This window comes from Camelina sativa, chromosome 3 (assembly GCF_000633955.1).
Source record: "Camelina sativa cultivar DH55 chromosome 3, Cs, whole genome shotgun sequence".
Lineage (NCBI taxonomy): Eukaryota > Viridiplantae > Streptophyta > Magnoliopsida > Brassicales > Brassicaceae > Camelina > Camelina sativa.
Window position 1 is genome coordinate 26,395,038 of NC_025687.1, and position 24,891 is coordinate 26,419,928.

The 24,891-nt window shown below is 36.5% G+C and overlaps 3 protein-coding genes and 1 pseudogene across 4 annotated transcripts in view; 3 read left to right on the forward strand and 1 right to left on the reverse strand.

The window, feature by feature from the left end:
- Positions 1-3,044, forward strand: part of LOC109132300 — a 6,499-nt gene extending 3,455 nt beyond the window's left edge. Inside the window, exon 2 of one of the 2 annotated variants that reach the window (XM_019243949.1) lies at positions 49-3,044. In XM_019243949.1, the coding sequence (XP_019099494.1) occupies positions 49-2,915 (2,867 nt within the window). In that variant the 3' untranslated portion in view covers positions 2,916-3,044. Of the gene's footprint in view, positions 1-27 lie in introns of both variants that reach the window. The other variant, XM_019243950.1, reaches the window with a different exon arrangement.
- LOC109125142 lies at positions 3,104-10,879 on the reverse strand (annotated as a pseudogene).
- Positions 14,358-16,052, forward strand: LOC104778205 (probable 2-oxoglutarate-dependent dioxygenase AOP1). Its single transcript, XM_010502597.1, has 3 exons — positions 14,358-14,805; positions 15,128-15,449; positions 15,724-16,052. The coding sequence occupies exons 1-3, from the start codon at positions 14,414-14,416 to the stop codon at positions 15,970-15,972; spliced, it is 963 nt and encodes a 320-aa protein (XP_010500899.1). The 5' UTR covers positions 14,358-14,413; the 3' UTR covers positions 15,973-16,052.
- LOC104778206 (probable 2-oxoglutarate-dependent dioxygenase AOP1.2) overlaps positions 20,157-24,891 on the forward strand; it is a 12,735-nt gene continuing 8,000 nt past the window's right edge. Inside the window, exon 1 of the mRNA XM_010502599.1 lies at positions 20,157-20,437. Coding sequence (XP_010500901.1) covers positions 20,157-20,437 — 281 coding nt within the window. The remainder of the gene's footprint in view (positions 20,438-24,891) is intronic.

Consider the following 24,891-nt stretch of genomic DNA (forward strand, 5'->3'; position numbering starts at 1 on the left):
GATACGGAGATTGGAATCAAGATTCTGGTGATTCTCCGATTCTACCGTTTGATTCGACGAACACACCTAAGAACTCGTCGACGAAGCCTATGAATCTTGTTTCTTTCTCAGTCACAGATCTAGATCTCCCACATCGAACCAAGAGATACGTAGGCGTCAATGGTGTTTTGCTACTCGCGATCACAATGTTCAACGAGTTGCCAAGCTTGAGATCTTACTATGGGATCCGTGAGTTTGAGTTATGGCCTAGTCACACTCAGCTTAAGATCTCCTTCCAAGGGGTTTATTTTGAGAACAGTGGTGATGATGAGAGAGTGTTGTGTATGCTTGGTGAAACAATGTTGCCTTCTCGTGACGAATCTGAATCTTCTACTGATCCATGGAAATGGGTTAAGGAACATGACACACCTCCGCTGTTACAAGATGATCAGATTCTTCTTCTTCTTCGGTATCCGAAAAGATTCACATTGACTAATAGAGTGATCCGAGGAGAGCTTACAAGTCTAAACCAGAAGCCTAGTCTTAAGTTTTTCGACAAGATCCATCTTTCTTCTCAGCTTGGGAAATCTGTTCGGTACGATTTTGTCTCAAACGATTTGGTATCAAAGGCTTGTGATCCGTATCCTTATAAAAACGAAACCTTTACGAGTTCTGGAAGTGGTATCAATGTCTATGAAGGGAAAGGGTTTTGTGATCTTCTCCAAAGAGTTGCTAACCGCTCGCCTCTCACGGTTGTCCCTAACTGGAAATGTAACGGCACAGATGAGTACTGCCGCAAATTGGGTCCGTTTGCGTCTGATGGTGATATTAAATCAACGGATGGTAGCTTTAAAGATGTGAAGCTGTATATGCAGAACATACATTGTGAGGAAACTGCAGCTCAGTCTGAAACAGATGCTGTTACAAAAGTCTCAGCGGTTTTTCGTGCTGTTCATCCGAATGAGAATCTTTACATTTCAGGGTTGAGGTCAGGGATAGACAATATGACTGTTACAGCTGAAGGGATGTGGAAGCCTTCGAGCGGGCAGTTATGTATGGTTGGTTGCAGGAGTGGTCAGGTAGATGGCTGCAACGCTCGTGTTTGTTTGTATATTCCAACTACCTTTTCGATAAGGCAGCGAAGTATACTCGTTGGAACGTTCTCTTGCTTAAATACCGAAAAGAACTTGACTCCTTCTTTCTTCCCTTTATCCTTTGAGAAGCTTGTGGAGCCTATGGATATGCAAAACTACTTCCAGTCTTCGGATTCGAAACCGTTTTATAGTTACTCGAAGTTAGACAAAGCTGGTGCTATCCTTGAGAGAAACCAAGAGTTCTCTTTCGGAACCATAATCAAGAAGTCTGTAATGTGGTTTCCAAAGTTGGAAGATTCTGATGACTTGCTTACAAGTCTTTCTCATTTAGCTGAGGACTTGACTTTCCATACCCCTGCATTTACTGACAAGCTGGCCTCAGGGACTAACTTCGGCATGGATGTTCTCTCGCTAGGTCCTTTATTCGGACTTTTCTGGCGTACGATGAACGTTTCTATTCCACAACAGACTGCTCCTTACCGCACAAAAGCTGAGTACACTGAGAAACAGCTTCTTCTGAATGTATCAGCTCAAATGTCACTTACAGGGGAAAATTTTGGTAACTTCTCTGTTATTTACTTGGAAGGTCTTTACGATGAGCATGTTGGGAGAATGTATCTTGTGGGATGCAGAGATGTGAGAGCTTCTTGGAAAATCTTGTTCGACAGTGCTGATCTTGAAGCTGGGCTGGATTGTTTGATCGACGTGGTGGTTTCTTATCCACCCATCAAATCACGTTGGTTGGCTGATCCAACTGCTAAGGTTTCTATATCAAGCAAAAGACCAGAAGATGATCCTCTCTATTTTAAACCGGTGAAGCTCAAAACAACTCCTATCTTTTACCGAAGACAACGTGAAGACATTCTTTCTCGTGCAGGCGTTGAAGGGATCTTACGGGTTCTCACCCTTACATTTTCTATCGGTTGCATCACTAGCCAGCTTTTTTACGTCGGTAGCAATACAGACTCGCTTCCTTTTGTTTCGCTTGTAATGCTAGGAGTTCAAGCTCTAGGGTATAGCTTGCCGTTGATCACTGGAGCTGAGGCTCTCTTTAAAAGAAAACAAGCTTCAGCAACAACATATGAAACACCTTCATTTGAGTTACAGAGAAGTCAATGGTTCAATGTGATTGATTACACTGTGAAGCTACTTGTGATGGTTTGCTTCCTACTAACGCTAAGGCTTTGTCAGAAAGTGTGGAGGTCTCGTGCAAGACTGCTCACTCGAACACCTCAAGAACCTCATAAAGTTCCAAGTGATCGTCGTGTACTTCTCATTGCCTTGATCTTACACGCACTAGGATACATACTCGCTTTGATTCTACATCCCGCAAGAACAGATAGATTAGTTGTTGGAAGTTACGCACCTGCTGCTTCAAATTGGTGGCAAACCGAAACAGAGGAGTACATTGGTTTGGTTCAAGATTTCTTCCTGCTCCCTCAGGTTATTGCTAATGTTATGTGGCAGATTGATTCACAGCAGCCACTAAGGAAGCTATACTACTTTGGGATCACTCTTGTCAGGCTTTTCCCTCACGTCTATGACTACATCATTGGTTCTGTTCCTGATCCTTACTTCATGGGAGAAGAACACGAGTTTGTTAATCCGAATTTCGAATTCTTCTCTAAGTTTGGGGATGTCGCGATACCTGTTACCGCGATACTACTTGCTGTCATTGTGTTTGTTCAGCAGAGATGGGACTATGATAAGCTTTCCCAAGCTTTAAGCTTTGGACGGTTTAGGATTCTCCCTTCTCGTTCTGTTAAGTATGAGAGAGTAATGTCTGAATCCGAAATGGTTTCTGGAGTCCGTGTCAATGGAAATCACAGTGATGATGAATGATTTTTTCCTTCTTGTTTTTGTGTATTAGTTGATGTATGATTACACACCAAGCAATTGATCGTGTCCTTGTTGTGACTTAATGTCCAAGTTTGTATATATGTTTTCCAGAGTAAGATTACACTTATTTTTGTCGCTTTAAGATTATTACATTTTCACAATATGAAGCTTTAGATAGTGGATAGTGGATACATTACATAATAGAAGCGAATCAAATACCACAATAGGCTTTGATGGGACACTCTGATTTGTAACCTGTGTCGGTACGGTAGAATCGAAGAAGACCGAGATGATCAAATGGCTTATACATGAGAGGATGTTGATGATCAATAAGCTCTTCTGGTACTTGAAGTGTTCCATTGTTGAACGCAAACATCGCAAGAGAGTATCTGTCTGTTTCACCACTCACTCGAACTTGGTGTCGTGGAGACCAAATCCTATCGTTGCTCCATGCCTAAAGGTATATATATAGACACTTAATTAATTAGTTCAAGTTATATTTGTCTGAATTAGTCGATTGTAATTTTTATAACCGAACTTTACCTGAAGTGCATCGCCTGCGAATAGATTGATATTGATTCGCTCTCCTTCTCTAGTTTCCATTTCAAGCCCATTGACTTGGTCCTGTTGAAGTATTGTTGTAAAACTCTTGTCAGTATGTGTAACAAATCCTAAAGTAGGGGTTTCAGTGTTAGGTGCACAATTCTTCAGCATGCGGAGAAGGTAAGTGGTTTATTCGATGTATGGATTGCAGTACTTCTCGACGTTATAGCTCTCGAAAACTATCTGAATCACCATTTGATCAAGCTTGGCTGCAAACTCCGCATACTTGTGCAAACATTCACTAACACAAACCAAGCAAAGTTGAACGTTTAAATATCAGAAAACAATAGGTGAGGATTTTAAAATGAATCGGATCCTTTAATTAGTACATACCTAAAATGTTCATTTCCTTGCGGCCACATCAAACCTGTGAAGCTTCTGGTTGCTTCTAACGAAGTGGCATTATCAATGCCAAGACTTTCATGAAGAGGCAGAGCTGGAATCTGACCAACGTAGCCTCTTAAGGGCTTATCGTATTTGTTCACCATTTTGGTATGGGTCGGAAGATCAAACAAGTCGACCAAAGAACCAAAGACTTGATCAAGAAGATCTAACGAAGTCTTGTTTTGAAGATCTATGATGAAACATCCATATTCTTCAAGTGCTTGCGTGATGTTCTTACTTGTTGATTCCCAATATTTCGTGCCTGATTTCAAATCTTCTCTTGAGAAATTCTAAGGTGGGAATTTTACAAGACATGTTTGTTAGAACATTTTTTTTCAAGATATTGGTGGGCTTTTTGGTGGATCATTTCTTATTGTTTATATAATGTTAGACTACTAGGTTTTAACCCGTGGTACACTGCGAGACTATGTTTTTATAATCAAAAATTAAATAAAAATTTATGTTGTATTTGTTTGTTATTTTTGGTAATATTTCATATGTCCTATAAAATTTATACAGTTTTAATTTTGGATAAATATCTTTTTCTACTTTAGAATAGTTTTATATTATGTTTTGGTTGAAATATGTGTTTAACATTTATAATTAAAGTTTTACTGTTTTAGTTTTGCAAATAAATTTATTAGATGTAAAAAAATTTAAATTTATGCTAATATTGTTCCAAAACCGTCCCGCTATATAACCCCGTCCTATACTATGGGACCCATAGTATATATTTTAAAAATATAATAAAATATTATATGTGCTATATCGTATAATTAAACACTTTGACTAAAAATGAATTAAACATAAATTGTCCTAGGAGGTTTTAAAATATTTTTGAAGTATTATATAAAGTTCTAATATAGAAATGTTACTTACTATAGTTATAAAGGAATCAAAAACCAATTCAAATCTACGATTATTTAAAATTAAGAATTATAACTATTACAAAAAAAAGAAAAAAACGAGTATAATCAATGAGAATTAGAAAAAGAAACATAAGCATAACAAAAACAACCGGAAAACCTAGGGTCTAAATGATAACCGCAGTTGGGGCGGACAAATCCAACTGCGGACCAGACCACCCTATTTTAGTGTGGATAACAAACCACTGCGGTCCAACTGTATTTGTAAGCAAAAGCGGTCTGTAGTTAGTCCGCTTCGGTTTTGTCTCTATTTCTTTTGGACCGCACCACTGCGGACTAAAGTTAACGAATGGTAAATAAAAAGCGGTTTAATCCGCAGATGAATTTGTCCGCCTTGACCGCTGCAACCATTCACACCCCTAATGTTTCTCTGCTTTTGTATTCATCATATTGTTTATATATATATATATATATATTATAAACAATACCATTTTAAAAACTATTAAAGCTTCACACATATATGAAAGAAATAAAAATAATCAAATCTGGAAAAAGAAAACTGATGTCCGAGTGAATCATAGTTTTATTGAAAAACGTTTTAATGATAATAGAAGGTGAACTCTATATTGCTAAGATGAATACAATAGTTGTTCTATTTACAATTTATTTATAGAGGTAATTATGGTTAGGAGAATAAATCTTGGTGAGCAAGTCAGAATATTAAAGATCTTTTTATCATATATTCTCGATCAGAAATCTAGAGAGTTGGTAGAGATATTTTGTAGTATTTAAATAAAATTTTAAATAAGTTAAATTTAAGGGTAAAATACAAAATGTACTTAAAAAATGTATATATAGATTGTGGATGGAAATATTCTTTGAAATGAAAATGGATTGAGGTGTTCCTTACAAGACAAATCTTGAAGGCATCTTGCTTCTTAGGTTTCAATTATTCGTTTTAGAATGAAAACAAAATGTTTTTTAGTAATTTTCCTAAAGTCACCGGTTCTATAGACCACACTATGTAGTAGTGATATTACAAGTCACCTAATCCATGGACCACATTATAAACTATGTTATCGAGTCGGGATTACAGTTGCGATTTTTTTTCCAATCCATGGACCATATTATAAACCACTATGTGCAGAATAAATCCATTAAAACAAAATTTATATGAATAAAATTATTATCTGAAATCTGGGATCCGTAGTCAACATAGATGGTTTAATACTTATAATTTATCTAATTCAAATGTTTATATCATTTGTGTGGTTTCAATGGATTCCTAAATACTTATACGTATAAGGAAAAAGCAATATTCTTAAATTTAAATTTCTACGTGTTAGAAAAAAGACAATATAAATTACGAATGAATAATCAGAAAGGGGATTTATAAGTATTTAATATTATTTAATTAATAGTTGGTATTTACTAATAATCAACAATTACTTAATGTATATTTGTATGGACTTTATTTTAATATAACAGAAAAATATTAATTTTTAAAAAATAAATCAATTTGTTATTTTTTAAAGAAATAAAATATACATTCAAATAAAATGGCTACAATTTTTGATATTTTAATGAATATATTTTTGGTATGTAAATGTAAATATATGAGTACTAATATTTTTAATAATTTAATTAGATATTAGATTTTATAATATGAATTTTGAAATAATTATAAACGTAGATGTTAAAAAAAGAGGTGCACTTTGTTAAAATTTGGAAAATAAAAAACAATTTTAATTTATTATAAGAATTTTGAATAAAACTTATAATGACATGGATGTAATTAGTTATTAACTAATGAGGATTATTTGCTAAAATGTGTTTTGAGATATTTGGTGACAACATCTCAACATATTTTCAAGAATGTTTCTCTATTAATATATAAAGGATTAAATTAATATATGTAACATCCGCGAACCGAAATTTCGGTTTAGAGATTGCATCGGTCGATGCAAGGTCGACTTTGTGCGTGCGAGTTTAAGTTAAACGCTGCGTTTTGGGTAAAGGAAAACCCTTAACTCGAGTTTGTGTCTCATTAGTCGTGTTTAGCCGTTTTTGAGAGGAAAGAAAAGAGAGAAAAGGTTCCCTAAGTGTTCTTGAGTGTTCTTGGTGATTTCTGGTGATTGGAGGCGTTTCCTGTGGAGATCCGTAGCTGAGGTCGTTGTAGGAGCTTCCTATGAGCGTGTTCTTGCTTGTTTAATGTTCAGAATCTTCTTGGCAAAGGTAAGTGCATGACCATGGCTTATCTAAGCTAGAGATTTCTCTGATCTGCTTGTTGTGTGTTGTTAGGTTTGTTAGAACGTTATTTGGGACATTGGGAAGCTTTCTTGTGGCTTGGGATCGAGTTTTTTTTTTGTGGTTGTAGGAACGAAGATCCGGCGAGAAGCTTCGGGGAAAACGATGCTTGGCATATGCATCGGTCGATGCACTTTGTGCGTCGGTCGATGCAAGTGAGAGGACAGCGCGTGAAACCTTAGGGTTTTCGTGCTATGTCGAGCATGTGTCCGTCGATGCAATGGGAGTATCGGTCGATGCAAGTGACCCTTGCATCGGTCGATGCATATCATGCGTCGTTCGACGCAACCTCCAACTGGTGTCGGTCGATGCATGCTTGGTGTCGGTCGATGCAGAGTCCTGGTTTGTTATTGTTGATTGTTGATTGTTGGTTGATAGTTGGAGATGTCTCTATTTCTTGTGTGTATAGCCCAATAGATGGGAGGATTGCCTTACTGAGTGTTTATAAAATACTCATGCATTGCAATTTGTGTTTGTGGTGCAGGTAAAGGCAAAGTGTGATCGTGGAATCAAGGCAATGAAGAGGAGGATGTTCTAGGGACTCGATTGGTTGTTGTCTTGCAGTGCTAGGTTGCTAGAGTTAGGTCATTAGAAACATTGCTAGGTTGCTGGTTTTATGTCTCCTATTAGTTGAATATTGGTTATTGTTTATGTTCTAATATTGGCTTATTATTGGATATTGGTATTGGTTATTTCCGCTGTTGGTTGTGGTTTTGGTTATGTGGCTAGTGGGTATGAGACCACTAGCTGTAGTTTATTAATATTTATTATTTATTATTTATTATTATAAAAAAACGGGTCATGTCGTTTCAGTTTGGTATTAGAGCCCTTACTGTTCTAGGTTTGGGTTCACTAGGTTTTTGTTGTGATGTTTGGGATTGCATGTCTTGATTGATTATGTGAGTTAGTCAATTGTGTGTGTGGCATGGAGTCCTAGAACATCCTCTTCGAGCCTACAATGTGATTCCACGGTGAGTCTATGATTTTTTTTGTGGAATGTTATTTGCGTGATTAGCCTTCTGTTCATGGTTGATGTATTGTATTTTTGGTGTCTTTTGTCCTTCATTTACTATTCGTTTTGAGTCATTTGTCGCATCTTTGTCCGTCTTTTGTGTCTTTTTGGTCTTTTCTTGAGTTGTGATTAGGTGTGGAGACAATGTGCTAGATTTGGAGACTTTTGGTTGGATTCGAGCTTAATTGGAATAAAGAAGCAGGAAGTGACTTTTGGATATCTTCAAGTTGAACTGAAGCATGAAGTCTGGTGAAGTCTATAGACAAGTCTGGGAAAGTCTAGTAAAGTCTGTAGACAAGTTTGTTGAAGTCTGGAGAGGTCTGGTGAAGTCTGGTGAAGTTTGAAGTCAAATCTGGTGAAGTTTGAAGTCAAGTCTGGTGAAGTCTGGTGAAGTTTGAAGCCAAGTCTAGTCAGGTATGGTGAAGTCTGGTGAAATTTATTCTCAAGTCTATTGAAGTCTGATAAAGTCTGTTTTGACTACAATCCAGACACTTATTTCCTTTTTCTAAACTTTTCTATTCTCATTTTTTTATTTTAATAAGGGTATAAATACCCCCAAAACCTAATTAGCAGGGGGATGCATATTCTATTTTTCTGAGTTTTTCTGCAACTGGAGACTTTTGTAAGCCATTTCTGGAGATTAGAGATTCATCCTCTTTAACAATTTGGAGAAGATTTCTAAACTCTTTCCTCATTTTATTTCATCAATTTAATTATGTCTTCTTCATCTATTTGTGTTGTTGCTTTCAATATGTGTGAGTAGTCACCTAATTGGGTTTTAGGGTTCTAAGTAGGGGATCGAATGATTTAATGGTTTAATTGTTGTTTGGGAATTCTATTTTCTTTGTGGTTCTTTGATTCATATGCTCTTAATGCTAGAATAGGACTGATCACCTTGTTCTAGATTCTAGGTCTTCCTACGCATCACAAGTGTTCGATAGAATGCCTGAACCAATATGAATTGAGCAATATTCTCTAACCTGCGAAAGTTGATGTTAGGGGATATTGTGAACTTAGTGAACTTGTTTGATAATGCAAATTTGATTAGGAGATTACAAATGAAATTTTAGTAATTGAGTAGTCAACTTTAGTGATTAATACCTTGAAAGAGGGTTAGTCAAATCTTGTGTTCATGTTCAAGAATGGTTCTTAACTATTGAATTCCTTGTTTCATTTCCCCATTGGTCACTGATCTCTAAAATACCCTATAGCCCAATTTTTTAATCCCATAAGTTAAATCGTTTTATTTATTACATTTTTTATTTACAATTTCTGAATCCAAACAAACAAACTTTCGTTCGCTTTAGCTATTTACAAGTCTCGCAAATATTTAGTGTACCATTGGTCCTTGTCGATTCGACCCCGCATATATTGCCTTGCGGTTAAGTGTATCGGGTAAAAACTCGACCAAATCAATGGTAGTGCAGATGACTAGAGAGGGTGCTGTTGCTGGTCGTGATCATGGACGCGGACGTGGTCATGGACGCGGACGTGGTCATGCTAGGGGCAGGGCTCCAGTGGTTAGTGAGACTGCGGTCAGAGTGTGACATCAGAGGGTGTTGGCGAGTCGCAGGGTGTCCAGGGAGATTCCATGAGTGTGGCCAGAGGGGGCGGTGTTGATGCTGCAGTAGCCGGTGATGTTAGGGCCCCAGGTGTGGTAGTACCGGGTGTCAACCTTGCGGGTTTGCTGACACAATTGTTAGCGCGGTTACCGGGTGTGGTACCGGCTCAGGCACCGGGAGTGCCGCCAATGGTGGCAGGGGTGCAGCAGCCAGTGGCTGCGGATGTAGGGGTTCATTCTCGTTATGTCAGCATGCTGAGAGAGATGAGCCGTATTGGTACCGAGCGGTTTTTGGGAGGTACTGATCCTCTGAGATGTCCTGAGGAGTTTTGGTGGACATTGGGGTCCACAATTTGACTGGTGATGCTCAGTTGTGATGGAGTGCTGTGGCTGCTAGGAGAGTGCAGAGGGAGATGTCATGTCTTGGAGTTCAACCGCAAGTATTTTCCTAGAGAAGCACTAGATAGGTTGGAGGTGCAGTTCCTTCAGCTAGCTCAGGGGACTTGGTCAGTGCGAGAGCTTGACTTGGAGTTCAGTCGACTTATGAGGTGTGGGGGTCGGGATATGGAGTATGAGGAGGCTCAGATCAGGAGGTTTTTGAGGGCCCTACGTGATGATTTGAGGGTTTACTGTAGAGGGCAGAGTTATGCTACGCGTGTAGAGCTTGTTGAGACTGCAACAAGGATCGTGCGTAGGGAACCAAGAGGAGATAGGAGGCTATGCAGAGGCCGGGTGGTCCGAGTTTCTTCGGGTGTCGGGGCAAGGATCACAAGATTGCTAGCTTTTCTAAGAGGAGTGCTCCGTTGGCAGCAGCTCGTGTATGCTATCATTGTAGGGAGCCAGGGCACATCAGGCCCTTGTGTCCGAAGTTGCAGCCGATAGCAGTGGCAACATTGCAGCAAGTGCAGCCGGGAGGGCAGTAGGTGGCACGGATTGAGCAGGCGCCAAGGGTTTACACAATTGCAGAGACTGGTGGAACCAGTGCCGGGGCGATCAAATGTATAATTTCTGGTACTCTGTCTTTGTGAATTCTTAGTAAGTTCAGATTTTATGTTGTCCTGTGATAAAGTGTTAGGTTCTCATCACATGATGTTTGTGTAGGGACCTTGTTGGTGGGCGGGTTTAAGTCACATGTTATGTTAGAATTTGGAGCTACTCATAGCTTCATTACCCCGGAGTGTGCAGAGAGTGCGGTTATCATGGGAGATCCCAGAGAAAGTGCAGGAGTTGTCATAGTTGCTGGAGGCAAGTTTCTGAGAGTGATTGGTCGAGTGAGGGGTATCGATATTTAGATCGTGGGAGAGTCTTGGCCTGCGGATTTTCTTATCAGCCCACTAGAGTTGTATGACATTTTCTTGGGGATGGACTGGTTGCATCGGGATATGGTTCATCTGGATTGTTATCGGGGTAGAGTGGAGTTTGAGCGCTCAGGAGAGAAGTTGGTTTTTCAGGTGATTAGCCCGACTTCGGGGAGTCTCGTGATCTCGGCCATTCAGGCTGGGAAGATGATCGAGAAGGGCCATGAGGCTTATTTGGTTACTATATCTATGCCAGAGTCAGTGGGGAAGTCTACGGTTAGCGGTATTCAGGTTGTGGAGGAGTTTGAGGATGTGTTCCAGTCATTGCAGGGATTACTACCTTCTCGGTCTGATCCTTTTATGATTGAACTGGAACCAAGGACGACACCATTATCCAAGGCTCCTTACAGGATGGCTCCAGCAGAGATGGCAGAGCTGAAGAAGCAGCTAGAAGATTTGTTGAACAAGGGATTCATCCGTCCTAGTGTATCACCATGGGGAACGCCGATGTTATTCGTTAAGAAAAAGGATGAGAGTTTTCGCTTGTGTATTGATTACATGGGTCTCAACATGGGTCTCAAGCAGCTGATGCGTTTTGGGTTAAGGAAAACCCTTAAGTCGAGTTTGTATCTCATTAGTCGTGTTTAGCCGCTTTTTAGAGGAAAGAAAAGAGAGAAAAGGTTCCCTAAGTGTTCTTGAGTGTTCTTGGTGATTTCAGATTTTAGGCGTTTCTTGTAGAGATCCGTAGCTGAGGTCGTTGTAGGAGCTTCCTAGCAGCGTGTTCTTGCTTGTTTAAGGTTCAGAAAATTCTTGGCAAAGGTAAGTGCATGACCATGGCTTATCTAAGTTGGAGATTTCTCTGATCTGCTTGTTGTGTGTTGTTATGCTTGTTAGAACGTTATTTGGGACATTGGGAAGCTTTCTTGTGGCTTGGGATCGAGTTTTTTTTTGTGGTTGTAGGAACAAAGATCCGGCGAGAAGCTTTGGGGAAAACGATGCTTGGCATATGCATCAGTCGATGCACTTTGTGCGTCGGTCGATGCAAGTGAGAGGACAGCGCGTGAAACCTTAGGGTTTTCATGCTATGTCGAGCATGTGTCCTTCGATGCAATGGGAGTATCGGTCGATGTAAGTGACCCTTGCATCGGTCGATGCATATCATGCGTCGGTCGACGAAACCCCCAACTGGTGTCAGTCGATGCATGCTTGGTGTCGGTCGATGCAGAGTCCTGGTTTGTTATTGTTGATTGTTGATTGTTGGTTGATGGTTAGAGATGTCTCTATTGCTTGTGTGTATAGCCCAGTAGATGGAAAGATTGCCTTACTGAGTGTTTATAAAATACTCATGCATTGCAATTTGTGTTTGTGGTGCAGGTAAAGACAAAGTGTGATCGTGGAATCAAGGCAATGAAGAGGAGGATATTCTAGGGACTTGATTGGTTGTTGTCTGACAGTGCTAGGTTGCTAGAGTTGGATCATTAGAATCATTGCTAGGTTGCTGGTTTTATGTCTCTTGTTGGTTGAATATTGGTTATTGTTTATGTTCTAATATTGGCTTATTATTGGATATTGATATTGGTTATTTCCGCTGTTGGTTGTGGTTGTGGTTAGGTGGATAGTGCGTATGAATCGATGATTTAATAGGGTTTTGGTTCTAAAACATATTTATGCATTAATAAAATGAATTCTTGCTTAACAAAGAAAGAAAATTACCATTCGATTCATATTAATATCGTTATATAGAGCTTTTTTTGTTGTTGTTGCTCATTTCATATTTGAACGCCCATATAAATTTACAATAATATAAAAACTCACTATTGATGTAAAAAGATATAAATATATAAATTTATTAATACTCTCTCCGGTTTTTTAGTTGTCATTCTAGAGTTAAATTTGTATTTCATATTACTTGTTGTTTTGTATTTACGATGCAACTTTATGAATCAAATTTCTAATTTTATTCTTAATTGTTAGCTTATTAATTATTTATATCAAATGAAATAGTATTTTAATCAAGAATAAAACATAAAATTTGATAATTTTATTAATATGTGTGAAATTGCAAAGAACAACAAATAATATAAATTGGAGGGAGTATATGTAATAAATTCTCTATGAATAACAAGTGCTTCTAACAAATACCAGAAAGTCAAATTAGAAATAAAGTATGCAAATATGTAATCAATTTTATGACTTCTAATTTCAACGTCTCATTGAGGGAAGATATTGAAATTACAGATTTTACCCCTATTCTCCATATAGGTAAATCTTCAGCGGGAAAACTCTCGCAACACCAAAGGTCATTGACTTGTTCACCAATATGCTCAAATGCAACTCTTTTCCATTCAATAAACTTGGGAGCCTTCAAAGCATTAAAAGCATAACACGCACGATAAAAAAAACCAGCTTGAAATTGCATTATAGTCATCAGTGCACTTTCTCTCCGTCATCATAGCACTAGCAGCATCACCGGCTACAGAAGCCCAGCCAAGCTGATGAAGTCAATGATCTCGAATCGGACCTAATTTTACAGCCTAATTTTTTCAAAACATGTACAAATCTTTTACAATGTTTCCCTCAATTATTGTTTTATAGTTTTTAGTTCACTCAATAGTCTTTCCACTGTCCAACAAACACAAGAAAACCAACTTATTATTTATTATATTATTAAAATTCAATTATGAAAATAAATATTATCCGAGATAATTAATTCAAAACTAAGGTCGCTATTCTGAGATGATTGATGAAGTCATATATTAAAATAGTAAGACACACATCGATTTCACTAACTTTCACATCTCAAATCTCACATAATTTGGTAAATTCTATATCTTTTAGATATAATCACTGCCCCAATTAATTGGGTAATAGTTATTGCACCGATCTTTATATCGATTCATGTATTTCTAATTTAAAAGTACATGAGTATTGTGGATGGTCAAATGGCTTATACATAAGATTTTAGGTGTTCATAAGAAGACAAATCTTGAAGGCATCTTGCTTCTTAGGTTTCAATTATTCATTTTAGAATGAAAACAAAATGTTTGTTTACTAATATTACTTACTAGTACGTCACCAGTTCTATGGACTACACTATGTAGTAGTGATATTATAAGTCACCGAATCCATGGACCACACTATAAACTATGTTATCGAGTCGGGATAACCGTTTAGATTTGAGGTTTTCCAATACATGGTTCTTAAAAAGAAAAAGCTATCATACTAATAATTTAAGTATGGATCGACTATTTAATACGGTTTTGATTCTAAAACATATTTAGGTATTAATAAAATGAATTCTTGCTTAACAAAGAAAACTACCATTCTATTCATATATAGAGATTTTTTTGTTGCTCATTCTCATTACTGATGTCAAACAAAAAATTATATAAACTCATTAATATACGTAACAAATTCTCTATTAAGAACAAGTGCTTCTGACAAATACAAGAAAGGTCAAATTAGAAATAATGTATCCAAATATGGAATCAATCCTGAACACTACTAAGGTTCCGATTCTTGATTTCACGAGAGAGCAAGACTTAAAACCAAGAACGTCTGCGTGGCGTTCCATTTCGAGAGATGCTTGTGAGGCCTTAGAGGAATACGGCTGTTTCGTGGCGGTTTACGATGGAATAACGCAGCAACTAGACGATTCAGTCTTTGCCGCTGCTAAGGATCTGTTCGATCTCCCGACGGAGACGAAGATGAAGAATGTAAATGAGAAGCCGTACCACGGCTACGTTGGTCAAATGCCTATAATCCCTCTTCACGAGGGTCTTGGAATTGATTATGTTACCAACAAAGAAGATGCTAAGAAATTCACTAATCTCATGTGGCCTCAAGGAAATGATCAGTTTTGGTATGTCTTAACTCGATTATATCTAGTTTTAATGTCAAATGAAGCCAATAACTTTTACTACTTCGTAAAACCAAAAAGCACTATGACCAGTTTATGTTACAAATTTCATGTTTGCAATACGATAGAAACCTAGCTAAAGTAATACTATATAAGAGACATGTACCAATGAACTGGCTACCAATTAGTTTTGAGTTGGTCACTTTTATTTCAATTTGATACTTTTCATTTGGACAGAGAAAACTAGCTTAAAGTTTTCGATAGATTGGTGTACTTTGAAACACTGACTCTATAGTTTTTATTTGTTTAATTTTACGCTTTGCAGCAAAACCATACACAGTTTTTCAAACGCAGTTGCGGAATTGGACCGGCTAGTGGTGAGGATGTTATTCGAGAACTACGATGTTGAGAAATACTACGAATCTCACTTCGAATCAAAGACTTACCTACTCAAATTTCTCATGTATTTGGCTCCACCAGAGTCTGTCTCAATGCCAGCTTTTCCTCAGCACACAGACAAGACTTTCTTAACGATACTTCACCAAAACGATGTAAATGGTTTAGAGGTAAAGTCAAAAGACGGTGAATGGATTTCCCTTCAACTCCCACTCCAGTCATACGTCGTCATGGCCGGTGACATCTCTATGGTACGTAACTCCAATGAAATATATTTTTTGCATTTTCATTACATTTGGTATTAATAAATATATATATGTTAAACGTAAATAACTCAATTGATCAGTCGACTAAAATAATAATATAGATTTCACGATCCTTTTCTATATATATTTTAAAAACATTTTGCTATACAAACGTATATATAAACTTAGAAAACTGCATGTGGTTAAACAATCGATTATGGCTGTTTGGTTTCGTATGCGTCTATTTTGTATGTAATTTTCCATGGATATATATGGTTAGGGTTGGAGCAATGACAGGATACGTTCTTGTGAACATAGAGTGACAATGGTAGGTGACAAGGTGAGGTACACTATAGGTCTTTTCTCGTTCCTTACGGGCTCGGTTTCTATTCCTGAGGAGCTTGTGGATGACGAACATCCTCTTATGTATAAGCCATTCAATAACATCGCTCTCATAAACTTCTTTGCAACCAAAGAAGGCCGTGAAGCAAATTCCACTCTCAAAGCATATTGTGGTACAGAAGATTGATGATCAAAAAGATAATGTTTTTAGAAATAACTTGATGTTATCATATTGATCATTGATCAAATTAAGTGATAATGTTTTAGAATTGGCGTGAATGTTATTTGATTGGATCTCTACTTTATTTTCAGTGAGATAAGATAAAAAGTTCAAATTATTTTCCAACGGTTTGATCCAATGAAACCGATTTGAAGTCGTATACTACATATCTAAAACAAGCCCTACACTACAAGAAAACAGGGTAATTTCCGACGGAGGTACTGACGGAAATTTGTCTGTCGGAAATTACCGACGGATTTCCGACAGTTATCTGACGCCGAATGATTTCGTCGGTTTTTCGTTGGTAAGTTACCGACAGATTTTATCCGTCGGGAAACCGTCACTTTTCCGACGGATATAGTCCGTCAGTAATATCCGTCGGAAATCTGTCGGAAAATATGTCCGTTTTACATTTTTCGAATTACCGACGGATTTCCGACGACCCAAAGTATCCGTTCTTATAGCCGTTTTATGACCGTTGCAGTTTCAAAATTTACCGACGGATTACTAACGGATTACCGACGGAAACCATTCTATATAAACAAATCGCTTTGTCTCATATTCTCACTCATTTTTTCAGAAAAAACGTACCTAAAATGTCTTCTTCTTCTTATTTTCGATCGTGGATGGACGGACCGATGCTCGATCCAGAATCAAATTTATTGAATGATGAGTATGCTCGTGGTGTTGGTGAATTTATGGAATTGGCTTGTCAACAACCGATCGCTCTAAAAACCCGTAAGTTGAAATGTCCATGTTCGATTTGTCAGAATTCTCACAATATTAGGATTGATTTAGTATGGGGTCATCTTTATTCCAATGGTTTTATGCCGGGTTACAAGATTTGGTTTCTCCATGGTGAAAGACCAGAATACAATAGTACTAGCGAACCATATATTGTTGATAGAGTAGAGGAACCTAGAACAGAAGTAGATTGTGGTGTGGGTTCTCTTGAGATGGTGAATGATGCATATAGGGGAAATATGCAATCGATGGGTCAAAATGTTGATAGTTTAGATGACAGAGTCGACTCTGAATCAGAAGATGAAATTGGAGAATTTGACGAAGATGATTCAGACTCAGCTTCTACCGATTACTCTTCTGATTCAGAATAGATTTTTTTAATTATTAACAATTGTAACTTTGAAGTACATGCGTAATAAAAATAAATATTTGCTTTCAATATTTGTAACAAATAAATATTTGCTTTCAAAATTTTTGCTTTCAAAATTTTTAGTAATAAATATTTGTAATAAAGAAATATTTGCTTTCAAAATTTTTAGTAAAATAAATAAATGTAATTAACTTAATAATTAAAAAATTAATTAAAAATAAATGGTAAATTCCGTCGGTAATTCGGTCGGTAAAACAAATCCGTCGGTAATCCGTCAGAAATTACCGACGGGTCACCGACGGATATCTAACTTTCGTCAGGTTAGTAAAATTTTGGTCAGTTTTCCTTTGTGCTGTCGGTAATCCGTCGGTTTTTACCGACGGATACTGACAGATTTCCGATGGAGTTTTGTAAACCTCTAATTTTTGTTCTATAACGCACATATTTAGTAAAAGATGTATAAAGTATGAAGTTTCAATGACTATATAATCTTCTTTTAAACTGAAATATTAAAAATTTGTGTTTTAAAAAAATGAATATGTTGTTTGCCTAAAGTACTAATAGAATGATATTATATCTTATGGGTAAATGTTTTTATATTATCAATTTTTTTTTTTCATAATTTACTCATATTTGTCAAGAAAAAAATATAAACTACATAATTTAAGCATATTTGTCAAGAAAAATAATAAGATTAAGGGTTTTAATATCTAATGCGTCGGTAAATAGTCGGAACACCGTCGGAAAAGTATTATGTCGGTAATCCATCGGTTTTTTCTGACGGATTACCGACGGATTGCGAAATTTCACCCCGGAAACGAAATACAATTAAATTTTCGGTATCGCGGGGAATTAAATTTTTTATTGAATTCTGACGGATGTTCCGTCGGTATTTCCGTCGGTAACATCGATAAAACCTAAGTCATTTCATCTTCTTTCTCGCACTCGTCGACATAACGCCAACTTCTCAAATCCTCTCTCTCGCTCTCGCAACCAAAATTCCGGCGACGAATCGGCTTCCAATCCGGCGACTTCCGGCGTCCAAACCAGCTGCTATTCCGGCGGCTTTCTTCCCTCATCCGGCGGCTTTCTTCCCTCCAGCGGATTTCTCTACTTCGGCGGATTTCTCTACTTCGGCGGCTGTCTCTACTCCGGCGGATCTACTCCGGCGTCTCTCTTTAAAAAATGGCGTAAGTTCTCTCATTTTTTGTCATATTTCCTTAATTTTTGTTAGTTTTTTACGATTATGGTATATTTATTAGATTTTATGAAGATTTGGCTTTAGATTAATTTGAAGATTTAGAGTGTTAGATTTGTTAGAGTGTGATTTGTTAGACTGTGATTTGATGAATGATGAATTGGATTTCGTTTTTGTTTTTGTTAGGGTGTTAGATTTCGTTTTTTTTTTGATGATTTGGTTTTTGTTTAATTGTTTTATCTTGTTTTTTTTTTAGAATTTTTTTTTTTGGTTGAAAGTTTAGTTATTTGTTATTATTGTAAAATATGTGTTAATGTTATAAATTATGTGTTAATTTAGTTTTTGAAGAAAAAAACTAAAAATGATTTTGGAAAAAAACTAATACTGTTATTTTTGGAAAAAACTAATTTTTGTGTTTTTGGTAAAAAAATCATTTATGTTCTTTAATTAAACTAAAACTCTGGATTTATATTTCTTAATTATCAAACTCCAATCGTTTTTCAACTTAAAATTTACTATCTTTTTGTGCCTCTGTTGTTTTTTTTTTCCCTATATTCATATAGGATCTAAATTTGTTTTTTTTTCCAAAGAAACTATGGTTCTATGTTGCAAACACATGTGGGAACCACACTGCTGGAGAAGCTACTGGTTCCCATTCACGTCATAGCCCCGTTCCAGATTCACAAGCTTCACAACATGCTCCCATGGAGATGACCATTGAAGATTTTGTTTCTCAACCTGGACGAGAACTTATCCCCCGCTTAGATCCTTATGGGAAGACATTCTGCCTTTTAGATTTCTGAATTCTAGCTTTGTTTTGTAACATATTTATGTTTTCGGTTTTTAGAACATTTTCCATGTTTGTACGAAATAATATTTCCCTAAAATTTTTAATTATTATTATATAAGCATTTCTATTTTAACAAAAATTTAGTATTAAAATTTGTACATCAGTCGGTAATCAGTCGGAAATGACGGACTTTTTCGAAGAAATCGGTCGGTAATCTGTCGGAAACGACGGATTTTTTCGAAACATTCCATCGGTATTCTGTCGGAAATGACGGAGTTTTGAAAATCAATCGTGAAACCGTCGGTAGTTCCGTCGGTAATACCGTCGGAAAATCCGTCGGTATTCGTGCTGTCGGAAACCCGTCGGTAAATATTCCGTCGGAAACCTGTCTGTATAATGCTGTCGGAAACCCATCTGTATAATGCTGTCGGAAACCCGTCAGTACATAATCCGTTGGAAATCCGTCGATAAGATATCCATCGGAAATCCGTCGGTATTTACCGACGGTTTACCGACATGTTTGTCGGTTATCCGTCGGTATTTGTCTTGTCGGAAATCAGTCAGTAATTTCCAACAGATTTCCGACGGATTATTTTTTCCGATGCTCTAGAACCGACGAACATTTACCTCTGTAATTCGTCGGTAATCGTCGTTTCCGACGGAAAACTGACGGATATGCCTGTCGGTTTTATGCTGTTTTCTTGTAGTGCTAAAACAATAGGAGTGTGAAGTTTACGGGTTTTCTATTTTACAAAAATAAAAGAGTGTTGTCACTTATCAGATAGTACCATAGAATCTATAATGTGATTCAGACAATATTAATTAAAAATATATATTTTAAAAATTATTTCGTCCACTCAAACCTTTCCAAGACTTTGTTAAGAATATTACAACACAAAAGAGTATGATAAGAATTTTCTACATCACAAAGATAAATAAAAATGTTGGCATTATGTTCATATTTTTTTTAAGAAAATCAAACTCTAGTGGTCTTAGAAAGCTTATATAAGAATACATAGAGAGACATCTAAAAACAAAGTTCAGAGAAAATGGTGAGTTTGGAAACTACTCTTGCTGTTCAGCTCCCGGTCATCAATTTTCGAGACCTAAAACCAGGGACTTTCGAATGGGACTCAGTGAGAGGAAATTTCCGGAAAGCTCTAGAAGAGTACGGATGCTTCGAGGCCTTGTTCGATAAAGTCCCTGTCGAACTTCGAAAGGCGGTTTTCGATGCTTCTGACGAGGTTTTCCAACTACCTTTAGAAACCAAACAGAGAGTTGTGTCAAAGAGAAAATACAGAGGATATGTTGGTCAGATTCCTACGTTACCTTTCACTACAAGAAAACCTGCAAAATATAGCGACGTTTTGAGATTAATTTGCGACGACTAAGCGACTACAAAACAATTGGAGAGAAAAACGTCGCTTATTAACGACGAAACATAAACGTCATAAAAAGGTCTCACATAAGCGACTACATTAGGACTATTTTGCGTTGAAAACAAATTCGTCTCATAATGGTCACAATTTTTCGACTACTCTGTGACCAGCTCTATAGTCGGTAAGGATGGTCGCAAAACGTCGCATATTGAGGACTTATTTGCGTCCACATTTGTTACCCCTAACAAGTAACAAAGTAGTCACAAATTACGACTATATTGTGACAAATATCTGAAGACTTTGCAACTAACACCTGATTTAGCTACTCTTTTAAGACTATTTAGCCACTCTCTTTATCTTTTATTTTGAAATTTCATATTTGAGATTCATCCTTATGTTTAAGTTGAAGTTTCTGTTTTGTTTTGCTCATCTTATCAATAATAACTTTCTCAAAGTATTAAATTTCAATGACTATAAACTAAACATCCATAAGTTCAAAATTTATCCTTAGTGTTACATGTTCTTTTATAAGAATGTGTTCCAATGAAGAAAAATCAAAACTAAGTAATGTAAACATTTTTTAACTAAATTTTACTATTACAAGTACTTCATACTACTACTATGAGTTCTCCTTAGTGATTTATATTGTTCATAATGTGTAGAATTCAAGATTTTTATTTTGTGACTTTAATAAGGTAGTCTTAAAATAGTCACACATTGCGACTATTTTGCCACGATGTTACTACTGAAGACTTTTGTCACTCGTTTGCTACTACTTTGAGACTTCCTTTGCGACTATATTGTGACTAATATCTGAAGACTTTGCGACTAACACCTGATTTAGCTACTCTTTTAAGACTGTTTAGCCACTCTCTTTATTTTTTATTTTGAAATTTCACATTTGAGATTCATCTACATGTTTAGGTTGAAGTTTATGCTTTGTTTTGCTCACCTTATCAATATTAACTTTCTCAAAGTATTAAATTTCCATGACTATAAACTAAACATCAATAAGTTGAAAATTTATCTCAAGTGTTACATGTTCTTCTATATGAGAATGTGTTTCAATGAAGAAAAATTCAAAACTAAGTGAAGTAAACATTGTTTTACTAAATTTTACTATTACAAGTACTTCATACTACTACTATGAGCTATCCTTAGTGATTTATATTGTTCATAATGTGTAGAATTCAAGATTTTTATTTTGTGACTTTAATAAGGTAGTCTTAAAATAGTCACACATTGCGACTATTTTGCCACGATGTTACGACTGAAGACTTTTGTCACTCGTTTTCTACTACTTTGAGACTTCCTTTGCGACTATATTGTGACTAATATCTGAAGACTTTGCGACTAACACCTGATTTAGCTACTCTTTTAAGACTGTTTAGCCACTCTCTTTATTTTTTATTTTGAAATTTCACATTTGAGATTCATCTACATGTTTAGGTTGAAGTTTATGCTTTGTTTTGCTCACCTTATCAATATTAACTTTCTCAAAGTATTAAATTTCCATGACTATAAACTAAACATCAATAAGTTGAAAATTTATCTCAAGTGTTACATGTTCTTCTATATGAGAATGTGTTTCAATGAAGAAAAATTCAAAACTAAGTGAAGTAAACATTGTTTTACTAAATTTTACTATTACAAGTACTTCATACTACTACTATGAGCTATCCTTAGTGATTTATATTGTTCATAATGTGTAGAATTCAAGATTTTTATTTTGTGACTTTAATAAGGTAGTCTTAAAATAGTCACACATTGCGACTATTTTGCCACGATGTTACGACTGAAGACTTTTGTCACTCGTTTTCTACTACTTTGAGACTTCCTTTGCGACTATATTGTGACTAATATCTGAAGACTTTGCGACTAACACCTGATTTAGCTACTCTTTTAAGACTGTTTAGCCACTCTCTTTATTTTTTATTTTGAAATTTCACATTTGAGATTCATCTACATGTTTAGGTTGAAGTTTATGCTTTGTTTTGCTCACCTTATCAATATTAACTTTCTCAAAGTATTAAATTTCCATGACTATAAACTAAACATCAATAAGTTGAAAATTTATCTCAAATGTTACATGTTCTACTATATGAGAATGTGTTGCAATGAAGAAAAATTCAAAACTAAGTGAAGTAAACATTGTTTTACTAAATCTTACTATTACATGTACTTTATACTACTAATATGAGTTCTATTTAGTGATTTATATCAACAGTTTTGTTCATAATGTGTAGAATTCAAGATTTTTTATTTTGTGACGTATATATGGTAGTCGTAAAATGGTCAATCTTTTGCTACCAATTAGATACCTGTTTCGTTAATAACTAGGTTAATTTAATCTACGACTACTTTGCGACTAATATGCTACTCTTTTGATTAATAACTAGGTTAATTTACTTTGTGACTCCTTTGCGACTAATTTGCTACTCTTTTCGTTAATAACTAGGTAAACACAAACGACTTCTCTTCGTTTATTATTAGCCGCTCTCGATCTTGGTTTAACACTCTATCCTCTCTCAAAGGGAGATTTTCCGATTTCTCTCTCAAATTTTTCTCTTCTCATTCGTCGATCTAATGGTTCTCACCGGTAGTAGATCTCGTGGTCGTGGAGGCAAGACTGCGTCGGGTGTAAGGACATACAATGGGAGAAACACCACCAGAGGTGTCAGTGCTCCCGGAACTTCTTCTCACTCGTCCAACCCATCGGCAACACATTCTGGGACCAATTCGCATCAAAGTCGTCCTTCGCAGTTTCCGCCGAGGACACAGTCTGGGAACCATTCCGGGACCCATTCGCGTCGAATCCTTCCTTCGCAGTCACCGCCGAGGACACAGCCACGTTCTCCTACTCTTCCACCACTTGTTCCTGCTCTAAAAGTTGTACCGCCACCAAACCGTAATGAGGAAGATGGCGACGAAGGAGGAATCCCATATCCTAATCCACCTCAACAAAATCATAATCCAAATGTTGACTACAATGAGATTTTGGATCGTTTGCTTCCTCTTCCAGGTCGCCAGTATCTACCACTGCTGTCTGAGCAACCTATTCCAGGAATCGAGACTTTATGGTATAAATTCTCTTAGTTAAATTCTCTTTATGGTTTGTTTTGGTATAGGTTTGATATCGGTTTTAGTTGTGATATAGGTTTGTTGTGGTGATATAAGTTTTATATAGGTTGTGATATAAGTTTGTTGTTGTGATTCTTATTTGATATTGTGATATAAATGGTATAAATGATCTTAGTTATATCGGTTTGATGTAAGTTGTGTGATATAAGTTTGATATCGGTTTTAGTTTGATATAGGTTTGATATAAGTTGTTGTTGTGATATAGGTTTGTTGTGGTGATATAAGTTGTTTGTTGTGATATAAGTTGTTGTTGTGATATCGGTTTTAGTTTGTGATATAAGTTGTTTGTTGTGATATAAGTTGTTTGTTGTGATATAAGTTGTTGTTGTGATATCGGTTTTAGTTTGTGATATAAGTTGTTTGTTGTGATATAAGTTGTTGGTTGTGATATAAGTTGTTGTTGTGATATCGGTTTTAGTTTGTGATATAAGTTGTTTGTTGTGATATAAGTTGTTTGTTGTGATATAAGTTGTTGTTGTGATATCGGTTTTAGTTTGTGATATAAGTTGTTTGTTGTGATATAAGTTGTTGGTTGTGATATAAGTTGTTGTTGTGATATCGGTTTTAGTCTAAAAAAATATCAGTTGTTGCTATTCTTGTTTTTTATAACAGGTTTAACAGACACAAAGGGAGGCTGTCTCGAGCGATTGCAACAATCTTTAGGAGGAAGTTTGATGGGCCTTACTACAGTTGGAAGGTGACTCCAATACCCATTCAAGAGAGATACTTCAGGATGTTTGCGGTAATGTTGACTCTTTCACAACATGTTATTGTTTACTCTATGTATGAGTTAGAATTGTTGCTAACTGTAACTGTTTGTGTGATGTAGCGGAAGTTTAGGTGGGATTCTGGGATTACTGACCTTGTTAAAGAAGGTTTCTTGAAGATTGCCAAGAAGCGGATGAAAGGCATCGTCAGTCAAGCAAAGAGGAGGGGTGTGCAACCATCATGGATTTGTGATACATTATGGGCTGAGATGTGGGAATATTGGGAAACCCCCGATGCTATTGAGAAGAGTGAGAATGCTTCACAGTGCAGAAACTCTACTCGTGGAGGTCTTGGAGTGCACAACCACTTAGCCGGTCAGAAATTATTTGTGCAAGTTCATCAAGAAATGGCAAGTCTTCGGTTTCCATCCAATTACGTAACTTCTGATTTTCTAATACTGCTTATGTGAATTTAATCTGTTTGACTATCATTGTAGGAGGAAGAGTTGGGACGTCATGTATCACTTAGCGAAGTGTTTATGAAAACACATACTCGG

Bases quoted from the DNA above. Each gene is read 5' to 3' on its own strand.
- LOC104778205 (XM_010502597.1), top strand. From the start codon at position 14,414: ATGTATCCAAATATGGAATCAATCCTGAACACTACTAAGGTTCCGATT. The intron at 14,806-15,127 runs GTATGTCTTAAC...TACGCTTTGCAG, and splicing joins CAAGGAAATGATCAGTTTTG to CAAAACCATACACAGTTTTT. The intron at 15,450-15,723 runs GTACGTAACTCC...ATATATGGTTAG, and splicing joins TGGCCGGTGACATCTCTATG to GGTTGGAGCAATGACAGGAT.